Source organism: Uloborus diversus, chromosome 2 (genome assembly GCF_026930045.1).
Source record: "Uloborus diversus isolate 005 chromosome 2, Udiv.v.3.1, whole genome shotgun sequence".
Taxonomy (NCBI): domain Eukaryota; kingdom Metazoa; phylum Arthropoda; class Arachnida; order Araneae; family Uloboridae; genus Uloborus; species Uloborus diversus.
Window position 1 is genome coordinate 92,153,921 of NC_072732.1, and position 26,637 is coordinate 92,180,557.

At 32.5% G+C, this 26,637-nt stretch overlaps 1 protein-coding gene across 1 annotated transcript in view; it reads right to left on the minus strand.

The window, feature by feature from the left end:
* Nucleotides 1-26,637, minus strand: part of LOC129216421 (uncharacterized) — a 237,936-nt gene that overhangs the window by 179,143 nt on the left and 32,156 nt on the right. The window contains exon 4 of the mRNA XM_054850636.1: nucleotides 3,514-3,780. Coding sequence (XP_054706611.1) covers nucleotides 3,514-3,780 — 267 coding nt within the window. The remainder of the gene's footprint in view (nucleotides 1-3,513; nucleotides 3,781-26,637) is intronic.

Genomic DNA, 26,637 nt, shown 5'->3' on the forward strand with positions numbered 1-26,637 from the left:
GGGATGAGGATAGTTTTTGATCATAATTATTTATTTAACTTAAAAAAATGACGCAACATAGTAAAAAAAAATATGTTTATTCATGTAAATTTTAAACCTAAAAGGTAGGGTGTGGTGGAATAATAAACACTTTCAGGCTATGGCTTTTTAACACTAGAACGACTGACATTTTCTGTATACCTAGAAAGACTGAAGGGGGCCAGTGTGGCCCCTACCCATTTTTGGAGTGAATTCTTTTAAAAATTCTTCCTGAGGGAGTCTACATGCCTGATACACCTTCTTTCATGACTAAATAAAAACTTAGTATTTAATTATTTTTAGTTTTTCTCTCTATACTGGGCAAAAGGTTGAATTAGTTTTCTTTTCTAAGAGCAATGGCCACCGTTAGGATGGTAAGCAGTCGGTACTGTTTATAGCATTTGGATATCCAATCGGATGCATAAAGAGGAAGTTACAGGTTAAACTAAAGTGAATGGCACTTTTTTTATGCTACAACAATTAGGAGAAAGGAAAAAAAATAATTTTTTAATTGTCAAAGTGCTTAGGGGGCACTGTGGCCCCTCCCGTCTTTCTAGGTATAAGGATCAATATTAACAGTACTATGAGGTGAATGATTAAATGATTAAACAAGCATTCAAATAGTGTCATATAATGAAAAGTCAGAAAATTCCATTAAGTTCCTTTAGATATTATCCGAGTTATTAAACAACAAACTACGCGAGGGGCCACACAGCCCCCTCCGTCTTTCTAGTGTTAAAGTAGCACAAAAACTTAGATTTTTTTTTAAAACGAATCAATGTCATTCATACGATTACGCAAGTACACGTATTATGCAGTTACTATATGTATATCCAAGAGCTAAAGCTCTTTGTGGGATGGATTGATTCTCGACAGAATTTCTCAGCTCCTTTCTTTAAAAATAACACTAGTCTACAAAAAAGAACTTTTTTGTTACATAGAGAAAAAATACCTGATCTTAGTGTAAAATGAAGCGCTGAATTCAAATATGCAAACAGTTTTTCTCCAAAACCCACAGGATTTTGTATCAGTAGACTGAAGTTTGAAAGAAATGCGCATATTCTTATGCATGATTAATACTAAAATGATGATCAAAATGATGATCTAAAACTTAGCAATTGTTTATTTGTTTCTATATTTGGCATCAGGAACATTCCTCTTAAGTGTCTAGCATTAATCAGCATGAATTTATTCCCTTGAACAATGGGGGGAGGGGTCCTCCAAAGATACGTTTATTTAGCTTTACAGCAATACAATACATAGAAATCCCGGTTTTAAGCTATCAAATTCAGTAAGAGTGTTACAAAGTCTCTACAAAGTTTTTAAAGGCCTAACTTAATGTAAAAAGCCTGTACAATAACAGGTCAATTCTTTTTTCTCCTTTAAATTCTTCTAATTCAGTTTTTTGGCCAGAAATAATTGTCCCATGATATGCGTTGTACAAAAATTTTATCTAAAACTCCTTACAAATCTCCATATGTTTCCTTCATTTTGGCTGAATATGCTAACGATAACGAAGGCAACGCGTTTCACTCATGTATAGCTTTTAAACTAGTTTCGGAAGAGTTAATACCAAGTCTCATCAGTTTGGTAATAAAATACGAACATATCCATTATAGATTCAATACTACTGCTGCATACTAAAAAGCATTTTCCTTAGAATAAAAATCAATAAGTTCTTTATGTTTGCATTCAATTGTAAAACATAAAAAATAATTCAACTCAGGTAGTGTATGTTACGAAAATGGGTGCCCTTAAGACTGACCCCCCTGTTACCATTGTATTACTAGCAAACCTGACTATCTATCTCCACATTTCTAGTCTTTATGAGAAGATTTCAATCGTTACTTTCGAGTTTTTATGATTACGTAATATAGCAAAAAACGGGAAAAAATCACTAAAAACCTGTTATTACGCAAAAACTTTGGATGATGGGAAAATTCTGAATGGATGTTTGGAATTAGCGTCGAAAATTGCCCTAGAAACACTATAAATGCTCCATGTAACAAAATCTTTGTTTACTAGTGTAACCAATACCTTAGTTAATAAAAAATAAAAATATGCTGCGAAAAAATTGAATCTCTGTAGCCTAATAAATCACATGTTTAATAGTACAAAAAACGCGTAAAAATAAAAAGTAAAAAATACAGCTAAGTTCTTATTAAACGCTGGGGAAATTAATCCTGATAACTTCCATATTCAGTTTTTATGACATTTAATCTTAGCAAAAGTACTAAATAGAAAAAGCATACAGTTGCTTTCCACCCATCAACATGAAACGGGTTTTGGTTTGATCGTCACGTGACAATCCGTAACACCACCAAATTTGAGGAGTTAGAATACTATTTATTACTTTGTCCTTATATTAAGCCAAAGACTGCCAATGAGTTATCACGCCAAAGGGAAAGCGTAGATCTGTTACGTGACAATGAAGACCGTGATAGGTCTTGATGATTTCAAAAGGGAATTTTCTCTCCAATCCTATTCTTCCTCTCGGCAGCAAGAAGCGAAACGTTAGATCCATTGTGGTCTGAGAATGGCTCTTCTGTATCTGTTATCAATTATAAAGAACAAAAAATGTATGGAGAATTTCGTTGAGTGCTTTGAAGAGATGCTTACTTAAAAGTAAAAAAACCCGGTTCACAATACTCCATAAAGATTTTTTTAGGAATTTAATGTTCAAAACTTTGTTATTACAGCTATTTTGATTGGTATACTAAGGGCTCAGAAAATGTTGTGGTGGGTTTACAAGTTTAGGGCTCATCGCTTAAGATTATTTGGGTCACTTTGCCTGTAAAAAAAATATATTATTATGTGCCTATTTGTTTCTCCTTCGAGTTGTGGATGCAATTGCGACTGTTGCGACAGGGTTAATCCGCCACTGAGAATATTTAATAGTCCAGTTATGCAGTTTAAGACAAATGCTTATCGAACGTAAATATTCAGCGTTTCTAGAAATCCTGTTATGATGTGAACCATAAACTATGTTTAGGGATTAAATTATGGGACAACCTGTAGCAATTTTTTACGATGTGGGCCATTTTAAGAGTAATGAAAATAAATGCTACAGCTGCGAATGATTAAATAATTTTTTTTTTCATTAAATTAGTTTCTCCTAAGGCATTAAGATTTTTTTCTTGGTATAAAACTGATTAATGATAGTAAATAAGTAATCCTAACCCCTTGTACTGCCGACCGCCCTGTCTAGATGTCGGAGTAGTCTGAGAACGGATGGGGCGGTTCAGGGTTCGAATCCTGGCTCGGACATGGCTGTACTTTATCTCTCCTGTACTTGCCCTTTCTTTGTGTTGTATTGTGAATGGTTGCATATCCTATAAAACTGGTCGTCCTTATGGCATGTGTGTACTGTGAAAGATGGACGTCACACCAAATTACGTTACAGTTGGAAGAGAGAAGCAGCGTACCCCAAATTGCCTGTATAACTGGCAACAGCCCCTTCTATTCCAAATAATGTGAAAAATGAGAGCAGCTTACCCTCAATACAGGATCCCCTTTCATAGAAATACCGTCCTTGGGCATTCGGTTGCCTAAGCCCCTCCGATATGGAATACGAGTCGTCGGGGCTGAGCAGGCACAGGTTCGAGTCCGGATTGAACTCGAAAGATCGGCACGTGAAGTCCGAGTGTCGTACGCAAGCTCGTTCGCACTCGTCACGAGTGCTGGCCGTACCGTGCACGTGCACGTGACCTCCAGGAACGAGCGTCCGTCCGTTCTGTTGGTGAAACATGCAACGGGATGGTTCTGAAAAAGAGATGGGCAACATAGCTTCAGAATACAACGAGTACAGTAGGAACTTCAGTGCTTTGCTTCCGCACGTTCGTTTTTGGTGCACAGTAGATACTACGAACTGTTTACAGTGGTTTAACCGACGTCAATTCCACTGTGTTTGTGGCATTCTTTCGACCGAAATTTGGTTCATTCTTAAGCGCGATTTTTTTAACAATATAAGATGTGTTTTCACGACCTAATTTGTGTTAATTTTTACTCACAAATTGATCATACTTTATCTATCAAATATTGTTTTTGGATATAACGATTTTAATTTAAAACTTCAACCTCTTCTTAATGTAGATAGTATTTATTTTGAATCTGTCACTCTCAAATTGAAAAAATTCCATCCTCAAGCGCTCGCAGATTAAGGTTGTTAGTTTGAAGTGAAGTTTTCTTTATAGTCAGTAATTCAACAAAATATGTTTGTTCCCTATTTGGCTGACTATTTTTATTCTTGGAGAAATGTTTTGTTCATTTTTTTTTTATTTTCTTCAAATATTAATACACGCTTTTCAGAACAAAAATTAAGAAGTTGGAACAAATACCTTCTCTTGTAAATGTAAGTATTCCACTGCACAAGTTTAAATTTTTATTATTTACTGAGTTTTACTTTCTGTATAACACAATTAGCCTCTCTAATCAATCTAATAAGAACTATTTAGGTTTTTTTTTCTTTTGTAGTAATTATGGTTTTAAATATTATTTAAAGATGTATACATTTCTTCTTTGGTTTTTCTTTCACATTTCGATTATTAGCATGATTATTATAATTATACATTTATATTTCCACTATCACTGCTTTTATGCGAAAAAAAGCAGAAGCTGTATTGTCTTTAAATATTTAAATAGCGCCAAAAACGGCTAAAACCAAAGCTATTTTAATTGCTCTACAATTATGCCTTTATTATTTGTCTTGTAATAACAACATAAACATTTATTACCTTATTTTAGAAAATTCGCTTATTTCTTTACTAGAAATAACTGATGTTGTGCGCAGTAAATTTAGCACAGAAGCAAAGCACTGTTCATGCAAAATAATAACATGCATATAGTATAACATTCAGTACAGTTTCTAAAAGCTTTTCTTAAAACACAGCAATTTCATAGTGAAACGAGACGAAAATACACAAACTAAAATTCAAAAAAAAAAAAAAAAAAAACCAGCCATCTTAAACAGTGATACACAAGCATATGAACCACATCTTGTGGAAATTATTAAATAAAACATGCATGTTTCGTTCTTGTTGTATCTCACATACACTGTAATATACATGCATTTTTATACAGCAAACACAAAGGAATGGACGGACGCTTGTACTGTGCAATAAATTTCACCTACCCAAGAAACGAAATGCTTATGCTATAAAATAACATTGGACGGATAAAAATATACTGTACACTCAACTTCATTTGTCAAAAAAATAAAGTAAGTCAATAACAGTAAAAATTATCGTAGTATTAATGTTTTATGCATATTTAATTATTACACTATACGTGTGAGCAAATTGAACAAATATCGCACATTCTGCACTCAAAACTCAAAAGAGTGTACAGGCTTTCCTCGTATAACACGGGTGATTCGTTCCGTGTAGTATCGAAACCGTGTTATACAAGACTTTAAAAAAAATAAATAAATACCCCTTTTTTACACTAACTAATCATGTAGATAGTAAAAATCATGTCAATATGTATCGGGTTGCATCGAAACCGTGTTTCATGTTACATCAAAACCGTGTTATACGAGACTTAGAAATATATGTAAATCAAGGGATGTGTACCGTGCTGTATCGAAACCAAGTTTCATAAAAACAAAGTAAAGAATTAAACTTATTATCAAAAATTAACAGAATATATTAAACGGAAATGAAATCCCATCTTTTTTTAAATATAACATTCGTTATTGTATAAAAACCACAAGGCATCATATTCAACTTTCGCACCGCGTAATTCGAAACTGTGTGACAATAATCGCAAATTTGGTAACGGTGTAATATCGAAGCCATGTTGTAGAAGTACCGTGTTATATGAAGGACGCCTGTACTATACTTCTGCCTTAGATACACCTTTATACTCACTTCAGGATATGCGGGCTAAGACAATATTTATTTTCAGGAGCGGTGCATGTCTTTAATAATATAAATTCAAAAATGAAAGTACCAGCACTGAAAACTGTTCATAGAAATATTATCATGATCTTATTTTTCATCCTTCCATAGCCCATTCTTTATAAGCCGCAACTTCCTCGATTTGTGTTCTAATAAAAAGAAAAAGCTTTAATACCTTAAAATTTTCTTCAAGGAAATTTTTCAATGGAAAAGTGCTTAGGGAAAAAATTGATGTGCACTAACTCATTATTTATTACCAGAAGACAAACAACTGAAAAACAGGTTTTGAGAAATATGTGGCATGTAATGTTTAAGGTTACTGCAACCTTTCACCCAGCATTGTTAAAGACTCTTCATTAAAGATGCAATACTCATGCAATACTCTAAGATGCAGTACTCTAAAGATACACTAACTCATTTAATTATTACCAGAAGACAAACAACTGAAAAACAGGTTTTGAGAAATATGTGACATGTAATGTTTAAGGTTACTGCAACCTTTCAGCCAGCATTGTTAAAGATTCTTCACTAAAGATACAATGCATACATATATGATGGTACACACATCTGAAAATAACTCAAAAGTTTAATCCTAAAATTTAAGCTTAATAGTAAAATAATGCAGCATTCTAAAAGAAGTTCATAAGAAGTTTCATAAAAAGTTTCACATATTCATAAGAAGTTTCACGCCTCCATATACTTGTTTCTAATACCATTTGTTTCAGAAATATTTTTCTCAATAATCTTCATTGATGAATTACCATAAATATCGATTACCAAGACCGAGCTAGTGACAATATCTCAAATTTATTGAAAAGCGCAGATACGACATTTTTTGGCTTATCAGTGTAGTATAGTCGTATAAACAGTCATAGACGGGGCGCAGGAAGTTGATACGCGATACCTTGTGGAAACGATAACACTGTACAGTACATGCAAATGGTGAGCTGTATACTCTGTAAAAAGTTTTGTATAACCTTACTTTATAAGATCGGTGGCAGCTTAGCTGCCTCTACTGCTCTGGAGTAACATAACTGATGTAAAGTTACACATCGCTTGTGGAAAGTTACACCATGGTAATGTAACTATAGCGTCACGTCTCACTCATTTCTGCGTATGGTTACACCAGAAATTTCTGTATGCTTACAAAAATAAAGCTTTCATCTGACTTTCTTAAACGCTTTATTAAGTTCATGCATTTTAACAACAAAATTTTTTTATATTTTAACATACAAACAAGACATTTTTATTGCACTAAGAGAGAAAATGTCCCGAGCGTGGTCAGAACCCAGAACGAATTTCAGGCAAGTCACAGAGCAATAGTTTTTACCTCTCGGCCACCAAGGACGGTTCTCGTCTCGCTAATAAGAATTTTTACCTGCTCTGCTCTGGCCGATTCTAATCTTTACGCATGCGCTTTGAATTCTATTGAAACCATAGTACAAAGTTCTTCAAACAATTTAAGTTGTTAAAACAACGATGTTACACCCTTCAGAATTCGTGTAACATTACACCCATTAGTACTGGTAACCTTACACTGTTAAAAATTCAGGAAGATTTTCTGGTAATTGTTACTGTAAAATGGCGGACTTAACGCATCGCTGATTTTTACGGTAATTTATACCGGAAAAATAAGCGATCCCAGCTCCAATTGGTTGCTGTGGCCTACCGATGAAACCGTAAAATTTTACAGTAACATTTTATTTTTACGGTAATAGTTACTGGCAACATGGATGCCAGTAACAATTACTGTAAATTTTCCGAATTTTTTTTAACAGTGTAGACATTTTTTTAGTGTATGAATTAATAGCTAGCAATGAATAACCTTTTTTAAACGTCAAGGGTTTCTATAAAATAATTATATTGTTTGTTAATTTTTTTTAGGATTAGTCATCGTAATTAAGGGGCATATTCACCTCGATTGTGTTTGATTCGTTTGAATTATATTTACCATTTGCGTAACGAGAAATTTCCTCCAGCAAAGGACATTTCTGACTGTGCAATTGGTAGATAGAATTCAAACAAGTGGAATACTATTAGTTGTATTATAGTGGAACGAGCTCAGAAGAAAGTATGCTAATCCGACCTTTAACTACACAGAGATTTATTGCACTTTCAGCTGATGGTAATCCTTTAGGTTGATATGTATTCCTCTTCCGCATAAAGATACATTTATTCAAAACAGAAAACTAAGTTTGAAATACAAAAATATCTAAATTTCTTAAATAAATATTGCAATACCTTCCCCATACATAATGGGATTTGCTTGAGTCGCGTTTTCTAGATATATCGCTCTAGATTCCGAAAATTTGATATCATTGCAGACATTTTGTATTCTTTTTGCTACTCCTCCGCTCCTAGTTCTATTTATATTCTATTTCCAAAACCGTTCCTCATGTATTTACCACGACTTATGAAAACTGTTTTTATTTCTTTTCGAGATTTTTTCTAAGATTTTTTGATCTATTTCAGCAGAAAGGCATAGATATACCTACCACTAGCTTTTAAATAAAACGAAACTTTTATGTGACTGAAGACATACACCTATATATTGAAAGTTATTCGGGAAAATGTACTTATTTGGAAAAAAAAGTATGTTTATTTTGTTAAAACGTTATGAAAGAATCTCGAATTTTATTCATCTGAGGTGAGGGACTTAGAAATTTTACGTACAGAAAGTAAATGCATTTATTTATATCTGTCTTTAGAAAAGAAGAGCTTTTATTTGGCGAACACATTATAATGTTACATAGTTATCATAGGGAACTTTTACTTTACTGTTAGCGGTTTAAACTGTATCACTTTCATTTATGTTCTCTTTTGGAAATATCGGTAAAAGGCATTCTTAAATTTACAGTTTATATGGGGGGGGGATGCATTCTTTTCTCACTTATGCTATAAGTGCTCTTAATTGTATTACATATAAGTAGGGGAGAATAGACCACAATGAGACAAAAACACATATTTTTCATTTTTTGTACGTTGGTGAGTTCTAAAGCACATAAACATATTTGATTACTTTAAAGGTATCAAATAATAGTATATTGCGCCAAATTTAGCCCATTTAATGTAAGAAAAAGAAAGTTATGAGGCTTTATAAATTCGATGAAAAATGTCTCATTGTGGTCCAGTTATGGGCCACTATGAGACATTAAGTAGGGCCACAATGGGACAGCTGAATAGTCACTATTTTTACATAAAGTTTGCAAAATAAGTTCCTTTAGCTAGTTTATTAAAGAAACTTAATTCGGTACAGAGTTAGTAAAAAGCATTTTGCAACAGCATTTCAACATTTCAGTACTGCATTTAAACAACTCAATAAAATATTTAAACAAAAAATAAGCAAAGATTAAATTTTAGCGTTTTTCAACAGTATTAATACAACCTGAAATTGCATTATAAGCACTCTCCCTTCTGAATGGATATCTGGCTGAGGGCAGTTTTCCCAGGATATCTTGGCTGCTAATATTCGAAATATCGTAATCTATATAAATAAATTTGTTTTTAGAGGCGTTAAAAACTCTCCATGCACTGTATTTCTACCTCATTATCAGAACACTTTGTAATTACAGATACTAAGCATTTATAAAAAGTACGCCGGCTTGAGCTTTTTCCACTCAAACGGAATTGAGCTAAGAAAAATCCCCTTCTTTAAGGTCCCGCGTCACTTGTGATAATTAGTTTAAAAAAAAATTTTAACCAAGCCTATTTTTTATTGTTAAATTTCATTTTTTATAAACTAAAACAAGAAGTAGATAATTATTCTACAATTGCTTACTGCTACTTGGGCCACAATGAGAAGTCGCACTATGGCCCAAAAAATGTGTCTCATTGTTGCCCAAACAACAAAATAAAGATCTTTGTTTCATATGATTAAAATAAACCACGAGTTAAATATAATATAGCTGAATAATAGAAGATTAAAGTGTCAGTAACAACATAAACTACAACACTTAGCTTAATTGTTGAAGTTTTTCAAGATTATAATACATACAAGACATTATCCAAATAACTTTCAGTGTGTCCAAACAGTAACTATTAGCTGTCAGAATTATATTTATTGTTGAATTTACAATGTATCAATGTAGCCCATGTCTCATTGTGGCTCAACCTCCCCTATATAGTAAGGTTATTTTTTGTACCAAATGTTTGAATTACTGCGTTACTGAAATACGTTGAGTAAAAGTTTTCTTGAAATTAATTTGCATCTAGCATCTATAGGCAAGAGATAAATAACTTTTAAGATGTGTTTACAAGGAACCCCCTTTTAATTCAAAGAAATGCGCTTTTGGATAAAAAGACACCAGAAAAAAAGTTGTTTTGACTCCAAAACACGTTTTTGCAATAAGCTGAAAATTTGCGTAATGTAACATTGTATTATTATCTTTTACATTTCAAAAATGTTTTCTGAAAAGGTTCAAATCAAAAAATACTTTTATACTTATTCTACAGATACGCTTCATTTCTAAAGTTTTCGAAATTTAAGTTTCATCTTACACCAGGATTTACGAAAGATTTCAATTTTGCTGTAGACCTATAAAGAGAAATTTTTGAGCTGCTTAAAATAGAACACATAAATGCTAAGTTTAAAAAAATAAACATTTCTATTTTTTTTCCTAATAGCATTATTAAAACAGAAGTTTTGGGGGAACAAAATGTGAACCGATCATTACATTGTCCGTACCTCAATGAACTATTTTTACTTTTACATTTTTATTGAAATACTTTCTTTACGTTAGACTTTCATATTTTAGCGATTTTTGTGGACTTTTTTGTTTATTTATTTACTTAGTTTTAATGACTAAGAAAACAATATACTATTTTTTATAGAAATTTAGCTTTCATTTTACAGATTTCAAGCGTAAATAGAATATGAGAGTAGAGTCAAAACTATTTTTTCTTGCATCTAAAACTCAAAAAAAATTATGGCTCTTATGTGGTTTAGGAAAGTTCATTGGTCTATATTAAATTTTCATCAATCGCAGTTTTTTTATCATTTGCTTACTGCATCTTAATGAAAAAATGCTGTAGTTTATTTCTCTTTTATCACTTGTATTCAGAAACATATTCTTATTTCTGAAATAAAAAGGTTTCATAAACAATTTTGAATAATTTACGTAAGTCTTTCTTCTTTTTATTATCGAAAAGAATGCTACTTTCTCTTAATGAAATTCACGATTTAAACTGCATGAAGTGCGTCGGCTCTGAAATAATAACAAGCAGACATCTTCACAGCTATAAATTGTCACGAATTTTCATGATTTCCATTCATTGCAAAGCTTTCTCCTCCCCAGTGAGCCCTCTAACAGTCTATGAACTATTTCAATATACCAATTTGAAAACCGTCAAACCCTTCATTAGTAATTCTTCTCAGAAAGGAGAATAGATATTTCCTCCAAATCAGTTCAACACAAATCCGGGACTCATCAAAAAGGATTAGCCCAAGTTCCTATCATTTGAAATCAGAGAACAACTTGTGCTGGAAAATTATAACTGTCAAGTCCTTAAATTTAAAATATTTCCTATCGGGACTTTAATGCTAGGGTTTAGTTAATTCCCTTCATTCTCTAGCTATTTTCTGTCTTTGTTGTAATTGATTTTAAGGGGTGGTTCACAAATTGCCTTTATCTTGCGTTAGAAATGTGATGTGAACTGTCCATTGTGTCCGCTGTTGTGTAGTGTGAAAAGGTTCGCTTTGAAAAGATTATTATCTTTTTTTTTTTTTTTTTTAAATTCCTTGAAAGGTGATAAAATACTCTGGGGTTACCATGATTGAAAACTCACGTTTGGCGTTTTAAAGATGCATTTACAAGAACATGCACGAAATCAATTTGCTTCCATGATACAGGAAATAATGTATTCATTAGAAAGCTTTCTGTGTGTCGGTGTGTGTTTTCGTGTTCTGTCATTTTTACTTCCTTTTACAAAAGAGGAAGTAATGCATTCGCGAAAAAAAATTCACTCAAAATTCGGCCTTAATTTCCATTTTGCTCACCCCCGAATTAATGTTGAGTTTTCTTTTTAACCCGACCACGCGCGGGTATAAACACTCGAAATATCCATTTGACATTCCCTGAGTTAATTACAACGACTTTTCTCGTGACGTCCGTATGTACGTATGTATGTACGTGCGTATGTGCGGATGTGCGTATGTGCGTATGTATGCCGCATAACTCAAGAATGATATGTCCTAGAAAGTTGAAATTTGGTACGTAGACTCTTAGTGGGGTCTAGTTGTACACCTTCTCTTTTGGTTGCATTCGGGTGTCTCTATGGGAGTCTTTTATCCCCTTTTTGGGGATCATTGTTAATTTCGATATAACCTCAAGTGGTGTTACAATTTGGCGGACACTTGGCGATATATCGCCAGTCTTTTGGTCGCCAAGATTTGTTGCCAACTTGGCGACAAATTTGGCGGTTTTCTTTTTTTTCTTAATCTGGTTTCAGTTGTCCACTGGTGGTGATATTTAGAGAGTAAACTATTGAATCACATTAAAATTGCCAATAATGGGAAAATGACATTAAAATTGGTAAAAGGAAGTCATGTGATGCACACATCAGCTCGCTTTAAATAATGTTTTACAAAATAGGGTACTTTAACATTTTATTACATAAGAGAAAGAATTTCTTTAAAGAAATTTTGATCATCCATTACACTGTTAAAACTACAGGTTGCGTTTGGCACCTTTCAAGGGTGAAACGCTTGTTCACCAGCGACACCCGAAAGAGAGCCGAAATTGCACCTTTAGCAAGGGTGAAAAACTGGCTCCCTTCACGTAACGTGCACCGTAGGTGAAAGATGGTACCCTAGGTGAGAAAAATGGCACCTTTATTGCTTCCTATAGAGATTCCCCCCCCCCCCCCGCCCCGTGTTGTGTGAGTTTTTGAATACAATTGTGTTTTATTTATTTTGATTTATATATACGAAGGCATTTGATCACATTTCAACTTTCGAACATAGTTTAGAAGTGTTCATGACTTTAATTTGTCTGTTCGTGCACTAACTTTCTTGCATTCACACTTGGACTGCTCAATAATTAATATGTTGTTGACAACTTTTACTGCATGATCCGTACTGAAAAAGAACAGGGAAGGTATTTATCAATCATTTGCCGGAACAACCAGAAATATTAGGTATCATTAGATTAGAATCATGGGAAAATAAAAGCGTTTCATTAACGCTTAAAATTTTAATCGAGCGTAACATATCAATACTTATTATAAGATTCGATATTTGAGTATCCCTATGCGTACAAGATAAATACTAATTTAAAAGCCCTTCTTTCCAATGTCATGTTTTCCGTCAGATTAAAAATAAAACGAGTAGATAACTACAATCGCTTCATGAAATAATGCCTAAGGAAGATACGTTAACCAAAACACGATGTAAAACTCATGAGTCACACTGAGTGAGAGAGATTTCTTTTCACGCGGTTTTTTTTTTTTCCTCCTCCACCTTTGCTGCTTTGTTCGTTTTTACTACGTAGTTATTTCATTGAAGAAATATACATTGGTATATAGGCTGCTCACGTCGCGTCGATGCATTTTTATTCCGGAATTAGCTATTCAATTATCAGCTGATTTAAAGTTTTATTTTTAATGTTGTTGTTGTTCAAGATAGTACTGATAGATAGTTTTAGGTAACAGTTTTGCAGGATATAAATAGCAAGATATTAAATATTTAATAAGGTAAACGGAACAATAAGCAGTTGTCAACATACTTTAAACACTTTAAATATGTTCGAAAGCTCTAAGAGCTACAATATGATCAAATGCCTTTACTTACGCGAGGTTTCGAAGATTAATCCACGAAATTTTATGTTTTGTACTACATTCAATGTGAAAGTAAATTTCGTTGCAACTTCCTTCGTTCGCCATTTAAACTGAAGCTGTCGTTGGAGTTGTTGTCAGGGCGCATGCGCAACGAGTCGCTCTCCTATTGAATGGTCTTTTAGCACTTGAGTTAACGTTGTTCATCCACTGAGGAACCAAAAGCACCTTAACGACACTTCCTAGCCTCTGTTGCACCCTGAGTCACCGTTTTTTCACCCTAGGGTGAAATTCTTTACCCCTGTGGCACTTCTGGTTTTAACAGTGTAGATTCGATATCAGGTATGGGCAAACAATATAAATATGATCTACTTTGTATTAAATTTAATACACTTGTTCCAATTAATCCTAGTTACTTTAACACGAAGTTGAAAAACAACTTTAACCTTACTAACATATAATTACATAAATATAGTACTTCCTATGTTCTGTACAAAGTAAAAATTACGTTGTGAATTTATTATATAGGATATTTTTCTTTAGTAGCATTGATCATTGGCTATTATATACATCCCCATGTATATAATAGCCATTGATCGAGTAACGCTTCTGACGTCATCAACAATGAAATTCGCTCCGCGGTATGATAACTTGATGATATTTTTGGTAATATTTGACAGCCAGGGAAATGCTTTATTTTGACGAGGCGGAACTGGATCCGGTATCTTAATTGTTTTACTTGTAAGAATTTAGGAGAATGAAGAAACAAAAAAAGTGGTCAACAATGAACGCCATCTACCGGAGTTTAGGGTTCATCCACCGGAGTCAGGGTTAAAATATCAACTATCAAAATATCACCAAACAGGCAATCGTTTCGTTCAAATGTAGAAGCAATTTTCACCCGCCATAACTTTCGGGCGATTTTCTAGTTTCACTCAATAATTGTCCAACGTTTGTCAATGTTTCTTTGTAATGTGGACAATCTTAAGCTTAGCCAAAAAACCTGTTAATGTTTTTAAAAACGCAATTCCTTTCAATTAATTGCTTCTTTTTAAGTTTATTTCCACGGCGTTACCTATTCGCAACTCAAATAAACGTTAGATATAAAGCTTTACATTCTGTATTCAATGGCTGCTGAAAGAGGTTAAAACAAAGACCCATCTAGTAACGCATTATATGACCTTCCCACAAGACATCTGCCTTGTCCGCGCAAAAAAAGGAAATGTTTTACTTCTTTGGCTAATTTCTTAAACCACCACAAGGTGGCGGATTCAAGCTAGAAAAAAAAGCGAATTCAAACACACACAAAAAAATTTCTTTTTACAAATTTGTCTTTAGTACACTAATGTTGCTGTTGCAATACAGTCAAACTCGTTTATAACGACGAGCGCAAAGGAATCACGACATTTGCTCTTTATAAACGAATGCTCGCAAAAAAAAAAAAAAAAAAAACGAGTAGCGAGAAAAAGTAAAGAAAAATTCATCATAGTTGTTGTTTTTTTCTACTTTTTAATCTCTAGACAGTTTCAAAGAAGTTGGTTAAATTGCTTTGAACGGTCTGAATGTCTCTTTCTTGTCATTGTTTTTGAGGAATATACGCACACATAATTTCTTTACTCCACAAATAAAAAAAATGCTGTCATCGCTTGGTCTCATTACTTATGATTCATCATAAACTTTTGATGGACTTCGGAATGTAAAAAATGAATTTGCCAAAAAATAAATAATAATAATAATAATAATAATAATCCGTGCTAGAAGTGAATAGAAATTTTATCAATCACAAAAATATTACTCGCTTTAAACGGAGTTTGCTCATTCCAAGCGAGTTATGCTCTCATAGGCTTGACATTGCACCAACCAAGTATTCCGGATTACCTCGCTAAATCTGGGTTCTCGTTAAATAAGGAATTATTGTAAGCGAGTTCGACTGTATTAATTTAAAATATGGAATAAATTAAGAAAAACATGACGCGAAGATTAAAATTCAATCAGTAACATTTAAAACTTCTGAAGATGTTTAAAATAAACGTTTTGAACAAAGTCGAAACTTCGTTGAAATTTTCTTCGTAATCGATGCTTATCTCAAAAAAAAAAAAAAAGAAAAGAAAAGAAAGTAAGAATTCAATTTCTTGCATAAAATGCATGCTGTCACATTAGCGGAAAACCCGGATAGCTCAAAACTAATTTAAACAAGAACATAAAATATAGGATTAGAAAAGGAAGAGAAAGTCAGGAGCAAAGGAGGAAAATTTAAGTCTGAAATGGGGTTCCATCATTTTATGGGACTCTAACAAGATTTATTGGAACGAGCCTGTCACGTGAGATGAGATTTTACTGGAGGTAATATTTCAATATTCAGTGCAAACATTAGGCTATTTTTTTAATGCAACAGCTATCTGAAGTGGGAAAAGAGAAAAAATGAAAATGCTGTGGAGGTATCAATCAAGAAAAGGCTGGGCATTAATTTGTTATGCGATCTTGATATTTCTAGGGACTATTTGTTTCAAAATCACGTGACAGGGATTGGATACTGACAGATGTAGTTTAGGACAGAGAAGTATTTTTGATATTAAAGTTTTCAAACTTTGCAAAAGCGTTTTTGTGAATTTCATGCAATTTAAAGCTTTTAATAAAAAAAATATTTAATTTTTTTTTCATAAAAATAGAGAAATCTTGATCACTACATTTCTTGGATAAATAATAATCACCTAAATTTTATTTTTATTGAAAAAAAAAATACGTGAAAAAATACCTGGAATCATAAAAAAATGTATTTCATTACAACTACATTTACTAAATTGTAATATGCTGTTTAGTTTAGAAAATTAAGTTTTCTTTAACTTCTTACAAAATGTAGTTTCCCAATTAAGCATTTATTTACGTATAGGGACTCCTAATTTTCTAAAAAGTCAATTTTTGCTGTTAAGAGTTGAAAGAGATTTAATAAGTGTCTACGCGTCTCCTGGAAATATTAAAATTAATTCCATGAATTAATTTTAATATTTCCCATTTGTAAGGTAAAATGACCTTACAAATGGGATAAATATTGATCACTAGGAAAATCGCTGATCATATTTATTTCGCGTTGTAAATATGATCAGAAGAAGCAAATGACTACCAAATTTCAGTTCTTTTATAGGTGACAGTTATTTCTTTTTAATTGCAAACACTAAAAACACCAATAATTTTAAGAAATGCGAGGCATATGATACAAAGACATTTGGATATTTTAAAGAGTATGCTGAATAACTTAGACTTGTAGGTTTATTGATGTTATGTACTGCGTTACATGAATAACCAGAGCTGCCAAAGTTTGAAAATCTCAATTCGTAGCAGAGTTTTGCGCGGGGGGAGGGGGGAGGTAAAACTACGCGTTTCATAACAAATGTAACCGACGTAATGAATAATTTACATTAGTAAAATCTAGAAAGTCCCTCCCCCGCACTCTATTTTCAAATCAAACTGATAAATTTGAGTTTCGGGGCGGATTAATTATTGAAATTTTTTTAAAGTTGTTTTTAGTATTAGGTTATAAGTTTTCCGACAATTTTTAAACACGTGCTTTCCACATGGTGTCAATTTTGCAGTTTGTTCATTTGTAGTGTAAGTTCCGAATTTGTTCGTTCCAAATAAGTTCCTTTTGTAACAAATATGAACAAAAAGAAAGGCGCCCAGCATCAAAATGGGCCAAGACAAAGTAGGAGAAATGAGTCCCTGGAACTGGCTAATTGGTTTTTTTTATTATTGGCCTGATTTTTTTAATTTTTTTCATATTGTTTGCTTTAATTTTGTTTTTTTTTAGAAAAGAAAATCTGCACATGGAGGGGATATACTGGATTACAGAATAATCTTACTTTCTGTTAAACGGGAGGGGGGGATATAATCGATGGAATGGCTACTTTCGGGATTTCACGATAAATTTACATTAGAAAAAAATGCAGTTAATTTTGGAAAAAAATTTAATTTTTAATTATTTTTTATCATTTAGTATGATAAATTCTATTTGTTTATTTTTAAGCAAAAATTTGGAGCATTAGCTAGCACAAAAACATTTTTAGCTAAATGATTACGAATGTGGACAATATCTGTATTGATTTGTCAAACATTTTAGGGATATAAAAAAGAAGAAACTCGTAATTTTTGGACGTGTTTTCATAGCGTCGTAGTTCAATGCTGTAGTTGGTAGAAACTAAGATTTCTTTTGTAGCAGTTAGCAGCTCTGTAAATAAATGTTGTATAGTTCAACCGCGATCAAATGGCCCTTGTCAATAATTTGTGAAAACGAGTGCATTCCTCGAAATATGTAGCAAAGGAAGAAAGAACGCGTGCAATATTTTGGAGTTTAGCCACATTTTGGCGATATGAAAAAAAAAAGTACTCGTAGTAAGTTTTCGTTATCTGATTATATAGACCTGAAAGGTTTAAGTTGCAGCAATTTATAACTGCATTAAGTTGGCACAAAAAGTAAAGATGACAAGCTTTGCATTCGTTATTGCAACCCTACCCTCGCCAATTTTCAACTGAAGTTAATTATAGGAGGTATTGTTATCTCCGACCAGAGGCTGCTGAAAGAAGTAAAACCCAAATCCATCCATTTACGTAGGATGTGACCTGTCCAATGATTCATCTGCTTTGATCGCACAAAGTTAAACTGTTTCAACTCTTTGGCTAATTTCTTAAATTCCAAAGTGACGTTTTTAAGTTCTAGAACCAAAGACACACTTTTCTCTCCATTTCACCGCTTTACGAAAATGGACAATTCTGAAACAAAGCGGAACCAAGAGCCAATATATATATATATATATATATATATATATATATATATATATATATATATATATATATATATATATATATATATATATATATATATATATATATATATATATATATATATATATATATATATATATATATATATATATATATATATATATATAGCCCTTGATTGTCGATTTACAAAAGTGTAACAAAGGAAATAAATACTTCACAAGTATCAAAACAAATCCAGAGACCTAGGTGGATACTTTCCGTACTTCATAGAAACAATGGAAATTCATTCATTTATGGGGAAACTCTTTTAAATGTACGTAAATGCCTTTTAAAACCACAGATTTCTCAAACGGCAACTGGATTCATAAAAATGTAAATTCAAGTGCACCTGGCTCTTCATGAATCCCGATATTCATTTCTAGGTGACCATAAATTTAAAACAGGATACGCGATGCATCTAAATCGAAATACTTTCAATCTTCTGCGATGGGAGGAGAGCGGAGCGTGAGAAACTAATTTAAACCAAGATTCTCTGAAATACGGAATAAAATCTGAACGTGGAAGTGGAAGGGGTTCACACGCAAAAATAATTCGATTCTTTTACGAGGTTGGACCGAGATTTATTGCCAAAAATCTTCATAACGAGATGAAATTTTGCTAAGAGTGATATTTCAATTTTCGGTGGAAATTTCATTTTTTATCCTCATACCCGTTGCTCATTTAAGAGAAATGAGAAATGAATACGTTTTATGAAATTGCACTTTTGAAAAGGCCATTTTCTGCCTTTTTAGATTCTCTTAAAGTTGAGAATATTCGCCTCAAGTTAGCAGTTGTGGCCGAGTTTTCTGTAGAAATAAATTTAAAATTGAAACTTTATTTCAATTTTTGCAAGAAGCGTTATATGGGGATGCAATGAAGATTTCAATGATGGGACTATTTTCGCTCTTCTGGACAATAACGACCCATTTTTACTTTTTAATGAAATGATATATTTAAAAAAAAAATTAATTTTTACCTAGAAAAGAGTTGTTTTTCTCAGACATTCAAAGAAAAGATAAGATTTCTCCATATTTCATTAGAGAAATAAAAATAATAACAATCATACATTACAAGAACCAATTTATAGACGCATTTGGGGACGACTTCAAGTAAAATAATATTTAACTTTAAACAGAGAAGAGTCTGAGAATAGTCTATTTAAACTTAGAAGTTTAAGAAAGAGAAGACACTATGAAAGAGTACATTTTTCTGCTGAAATAGAAAAAATTAAATATACACATAATTCACAGTAATTCTGCTCTTAATAATGAAGAGTATCTAGCAAACTTAGAGATGTAAGAAAAGTTATAAATTTTACACTGGCCTGCATGACCTTTTGTTAGAAATAAATTGAACCTCAATTAAAAACAAAACACTCATTTTCTTGTTCTGAACCCCTGTGCTTTATTTTCGTGGGTTAAAATGCGATCTAGACTGATCATTGAAAGCATTGAAATTTCGAGTCTTCTGAGTCAAGTGATGCAGAAGTTCTCTATTTATTTGCGTCATATTATAACAAGAGATGGACGACACATTTAACACGTTTTGAACTAATTTCCATGAATTGTACTTTGTTTTAGAATTTAAACATAATTTTTTGAATCAGTAGTTTTAGAGAAATGAATTTTTAACAACAGCTCGTTAATTGCTAGTCACCCTGTAAAAAACATTTTACTTGTAAATAATAAAAATGCATCGGTAATTTTAATGAAAAAGCGCTGAACATAATATTTCATGAAAAAACTTCTGCATTATAATAGCTACATGGCAAAGTAGTGAAATTTACTTAAACTGACACTAGAGATAAACTTACTAAGTATAATATGACGCTGATTACCCTTGCGCATTGAGCACATGAATATTTATCACGTAATATATTGTCATGATTTAGGTCTTCCCTACCTCATATGAACTGTTAATGATATGCAAGTTAATATCACTCAATCAATGCTCATTCCCTTCCACATTGCGTTAAGCACGTTCTGAGCTAGAACACAAAGAGGTAGCCACCACTTTGCGTTGAACCGTAATTCTAATCCAGGGATACGTCTGTGTATACGTTAGAGACTGCATTGCAATAAGTTTGATATTTTATGTTCAATATAGCAATCAATTGCGATTCCAATGAAAGTGAAAAGGGGACTGGGACCAAAGAATTAAATGTGAAAGATGTATGCTTTTGTTTGAGACACCTTCCATTGTAATCGACTAGATATAATTCGTTTTTCATGTGTTATCTGTATTTTTTATGTATGCGTAATATATATATATATATATATATATATATATATATATATATATATTACACGTTTTGTTTCCACTTCTATTTTCATACTAACGCACTTTAATCATCATTAGTGTAAGTCTAATTGCAAAATTATTCAGGAAAATCGTGGAAATGGATGCCCATATCACATTTAACTGCGTGAACCATTTATGTAACTTGTTTTTGTCCCCATTTTCTGAAACTGATCACAGAAAAATTAAATTGAACAGCGATAACTGAGCATTTCATTCCCGAGGGTAATTCCTACACAAGTGTTAAAACTAGTTCTCTTCAACAATTCTGAATGCTCTCAAATTTCAGTCACGCTAATAATTTTTTTAATGAACCAGCAATTATCAAAAGGGTATGTAAAATGGACGCTTTAATTACGAACTCAAAGTACTACCTTTTTATGCCTGTTGGAGCAATATTAACGGAAAACGGTTGAGTTAAAATTACCCCGTTTTACACGATATAGGCATTAAAAATTAATCTTTAATGGATTCTATAGTTCTGCTGCTTCATTTACCGCTATAATTAAACTAACGGTCATTTTTTTTTCTTCCTTCTTTAGTTCCAAAAGCTCTTGAAAGTGCAACACGTAAACGTTTTTGAAATCGAGGAGGGGGAAAAAACCGGTTCGAATATTCTTTTTACCCCTAAAAATCGATTACCAACGCAAATTAGAAGCGATGGAAAAAAAATTTAAGGGGAGTGCATATACTTTGCCAAACAATTTGCTAACAAAAAAGAAAATTATCAGAAATTAAAATGGACATTAATAAAACATCAAAATAATTTTTAAAAACTAAAGCAGTAAAAAATGAAGCTTGCTGGATATACGCATAGATACGAAACATAATGAAAATGCAAATTGTTCAGCGTTTATTTTCTTTTATTATTGGGTTTTCGATAGTGAATTTTGTCTCCCTTTTTACGCTCCCACTTTAGCTTCATTAGAAATTGGTCACACTTAACTGAACAGAAATTACTAGCGATGGTGGATGATATTCGATGTTGGGAGGAAATTCCATAAGGACGAAATCTTGTTTATGTTTTTGTTATTATGAAAACACAAATTAGGCTGTTTTTTTTTTAATCTGCAGAACATCTTTATTTTGGTTGTTTTTATAAGCACTTATGATTTGTTTTTAAAACTTTAGCCAAGAGACTAACACAAATTACTATTGTTTCCACATACCTTTATATTCATGCCATACAAAATTTACTTAATGTCATTTTATAAATATAACGTAAAATTAATTTGCATGCATGCTACAGAATGAATGACATTTGATACATAACAAAGGAATGACTAATAACTTGCCCTGGTTGAAATGTATAAACTTTTCAATTTGAACTCACAGTGGTGAAGTAAAACATGCATAAACCAACCCCTGTGGTACAACCCGTGTGGGCCAAGGTCTATGCTGCCGTGCTAAGCACAGATGTGGTATCTGCACTAGAGCTCAAAATGAGAAATTTGTGATTAAAGTTTTACAACTCGTTTCTTTGATTTATGATTTAATTAAATGCTGAATTTGCGGTAGTTGTTTCGTAAATAACTTATCTAAAAACCGTAAGAGAGTATTTTTGTAAAAATCTTAATTTAAAATTAATAAATGTAGTTACGACAAATGTTCTTTTCAAAACCTTTTCATATACTAAGCTATTTTCACCGTAAGTGACAATTACTCGTCATTTTTAGGGGTATCTGCACAGATACGACAAAAAATAGCTTAGTGAAACAAGCTCAATGTATCATTAAATAATACTAAAAAACATCTGCTTTCTTTGGACTTAGCTGTTTCGCTTTGTTTTGTTAATATAAATCTAACAGAATCTACCTTCTGAAAGATACCATTTTCAAAACTCTGGACAGTTAAAAACTGTAATCCATAACAATTTTCTGTCTTTTGCATTCAAAGAATGTGTTTTTTTTGATAATGTTTTATTTTTCAGATTCATTCATTCGAGCATGAAGATAATTTTGGCAACAGACGATACTTAGAGTCTGAGTAAAAACTTTAAGTCCAGTGCACTTTTTTGAGAAATTGGACACGTCTTAATCTTAGGATCAAAAAGTCATAAGAGTGATAATTATTAGCCTTAAATACAGGTAAAAAAGACAAAAAAAATTAGTTATAATTGTTTCATTATCAGAAAATATTACAGATCAATATTTGAACCTGAGTAAAATCTTTAAGGCCGACATAGAAAAAAGCATATGAGGACAAAAATTCAAACATTTATAAGCTTGTGTGGAAGCCATTCCTTCAAATTACTTCAAATATTATTGTTTTAATGAATGAAACTAGTTTTTGACAAAGTTCGGGATGTATTTTTTACCATTCATCTTCGATGGTAGATTTCGCTCTATTGATGCAGTAAAATGTCTCTAATTTGCATAAACTCTTCTTGCTAAATCACCCAATATGTTCCCTATTGGGTTAAGATCTGGAGACTTAGTTGCTCATTTCAAAGTTTCAACATTGTTCAATTGGAACCTATTTTTTTTTTTTTTTTTTTGCGCTGTTACTCGGATGGATAGATGCATTGTTTTGCTGATATTTTCAATTTTCTCCAGCAATAAATTCAGCATTTGGTAAAAGATTACTTGGGAGGACATTTTGATATGCGTATGAGTTCATTTTACCTGAAACAAACGCAACTGAGCACACACCATTACAAGCAAAGCACTCTCTGACAGAGCCTCCATGTAATTGACGCTTGTAGAATACTTCTTTTTCTTTTCATAAATCATGCCAATAGTACTTCCGTCCGTTTGGTTCGTCCAAACTCCACTTCTTTTCGTCAGAAAAAACTATTTGTATTCATTGGTTATCCCAGGTCATGATTTCCTAGCTAAAGTTGAAACGCTTTATATTGTGCAGTTTCAATAAATGAGGTTTCAGCAATTTTGTAGCATTAATAAAATTTCCACACCTTCTAACTGTGTTAGATATCGTTTTTGACAAACATTTAAACCCATCGTCTGAATAAGAGTCCTGGTTGAGTACTTTTCAGGTAATGTAATAATTTCCAAACTCTTCTTCCACGACGCGAGGACAAAGCTTTAAGTTTTCCCATGTTTTCTTTTTACCCTAAATGTGCTTAAATCAAACAAAAATGTTAATTTCAGTTCTTCGATCTTCTTATTTTTTTGCAATAGTACGCCTACTTATCCTTGTTGAAGAAAAAACTTCAATCTGCTCTCTTTCTTGAACAGTTAACTTTTTATCTTACGATATCGTCACAAGTAGGACAAAAACTTTGTAGAAATTAATCACAAAACTGCAAGTTGAAGGGCTTCCACAATCTTGTCAACTGAGGAGACATTTATTACAGTATAAGTACTTGCAGTTTTTTTAAAAATACTAGTGGCCTTAAAGTTTTTACTCAAGCTGAAATGCTAACTTTGAATAAACCACTGCTTTTCTGGTTATTGCATGCTTTACAAATCCTGTCTGTTGCTTTATTTCTTACCAATGAACATTAATAATTAATAATACAATAACATTAAAATCCCTTTAATTTCATTTTCCTTTTTTCAAAGAAAATTATACTGGCCTTAAAGTTTTTACTCAGGCTGTAAATAAAAATATTACTGGCCGTAGAATTAAATGCGTTTTTTTTTGCATGAAATAATTAGATATGAATATTTTACATGCATTTCATTTTTAGAATTTTCATTTTAAATAATCATTTAAATAGAAAAAGCTGAATATTTTTTTAAACAATTATGCAAAGTTGTATTAGTTTTTATTATCAACCTGTATCAACTATTCAACGGTAAACTAATTTTAATATTCTGTGTTACAATAAACCGCTACATTATAAAATATGCTGCTTTACTAAGGTATAAAAGTCGTATCTACAAATTACTAAGGAAAAAAGTGGTAACTGCTTAGATACCACTTTAAAGGCTAAGTATTTGTCACTTACGTTTAAATTGCCTTAGTAAATTAAGCAAATTTGCAGTTACGACTTTTTTCTTAAAGCTTTTTTTAATATTTCGCGTTTATAAAACGCCGAAAAACTTGAGATTTAGATAAATTAAATTACTAACGACCACCTGGTGACAATAACTCAATTTTGATAAAATGTGCAGATACCACATCTGTGCTTAGCACGGCAGTATGGTGCCCAACTCAGTTTTCCTGACCAGGGGCTCTGGAGGACAAGCCAGATGTTCCGGTAAGGTGGTCAGCCTAACGCGGAACCTATTTTGTTTGATGTACAAGTAAGCTTGGTACTCATTTAATCGACCCACTGAAGGGGTTAACCCGGTAGTACGCGCGGGGGTCATTTTATGACCACAAGCCTTCTGCAAATAGTAGTTGCCAAAAAACTAGACACTGGTTCATTCTTTTCTTATCAGCAGCTGAGTTTGGTTCCCCCATCTACCTTTTGGTAGCAATTTGTACGGATTTCGGGCATTTGTGCTCCGCTCAAACACGTTTAGTCAGACACGGGGTTATAAAATGACTCCACGCGTCCTGCCGTTTCATTTTACAGACCAACTATTCTGAATGGTCAATACGGTTATTTTATTTATATCTCTTTAGTAGTGAAGTTATTTCATGTAATTAGGAATGCCAATAGCATACTAGAAAGAAATTGGTCGTTTTCGAACTTTTTTTTTTTTTTTGCTGAAATTGAATTGAACTGTCGTTTCATCAATGAAAAATATGGAGCTAAGGATTTTTTTGAGGAGAAATTCTCATATTATGAAAATCTCAGCGAATATAATACAGAATTGAAAAAAAGAATGGAAATTGTTTAAGTGAGATGAGTTTGCCTTGAATGTAGCGATTTTATTCTGTTTTTAGTTTCAATAAAAAATGAAACATTTTTAGCATTAGTTCTACAAGATTCTGCATCAAAAATACCAGCCACACCGTTATAGTTGTTACAAAGTTTTGAAAGCTCACATCAAGCGTTTTATCCGCTGTGTGTCTAAACTTGAATTGAAGAACATACGTAGAAATACTTTCATTATAAGTGCGATGTAAAGCTCAATTATAAATCGCACTTATGTTTAAAATTCCATTTTAATGTCGAAAATTATAAGACGTTATGGTTTTAACATTTAACAAGTCGAAAAAATGATGTTTTTATTAGCGAATGACTGAGTTTTGATCTGGGGTCATTCAATGACCCCCGCGAGTCTTAACATTCGCCCAGGGATTGCGCGTTCTCCCGGGTTTACGGCTGAGTGAACCATGCATGAAACATACATAGCTTACATATAAAGGAGCAATGCTCAACTTGCGACACACAAATTTTTCAATCAAGTCTAAAAAATAAGGAAAGCTTGGAGGTGCTGAAATGTCTAACTGTTTTAAATCCTGAAATGATAAAATGGCAAGTGTAATTCAATGAATTGATCCATTAAAATTCTTGCCATAGCCTTTGCCATAACCTTTGCCATAAGCAAAAACGATTGTTGCTTTTGACAGTACAAAAGGGTTGTCAACACACGAGACTAAAAATATGAACATGAAAATTAATGTACTGAATGGCGTGACCTAAAGCTCTAGATTAACGGTTGCCAGTCACCAACGGGCGACCATTTCATTGAAAATGGCTACCAAAAAATCAAGTAATAATCACCAAAAGTGGCAACCATATGTTTCTTTATTCATAAAAATTATATCGTATATCATGCTACAACAGCGTGCTTTTAATTCTGAGGCGTTTAGCACATCAGGCGACTCCACCTCGGCAATGTAATTCAGAATAAACTCTCTTAAAGTTATTTACTATTTGAACTGAATATATTTTTGTTTAAAAAAATTGGCTACCAAAAGTCATAAATAGCTACCATTGTTTGTGACTCTGATAGTCAGTGGTTACTATTCAGAATTA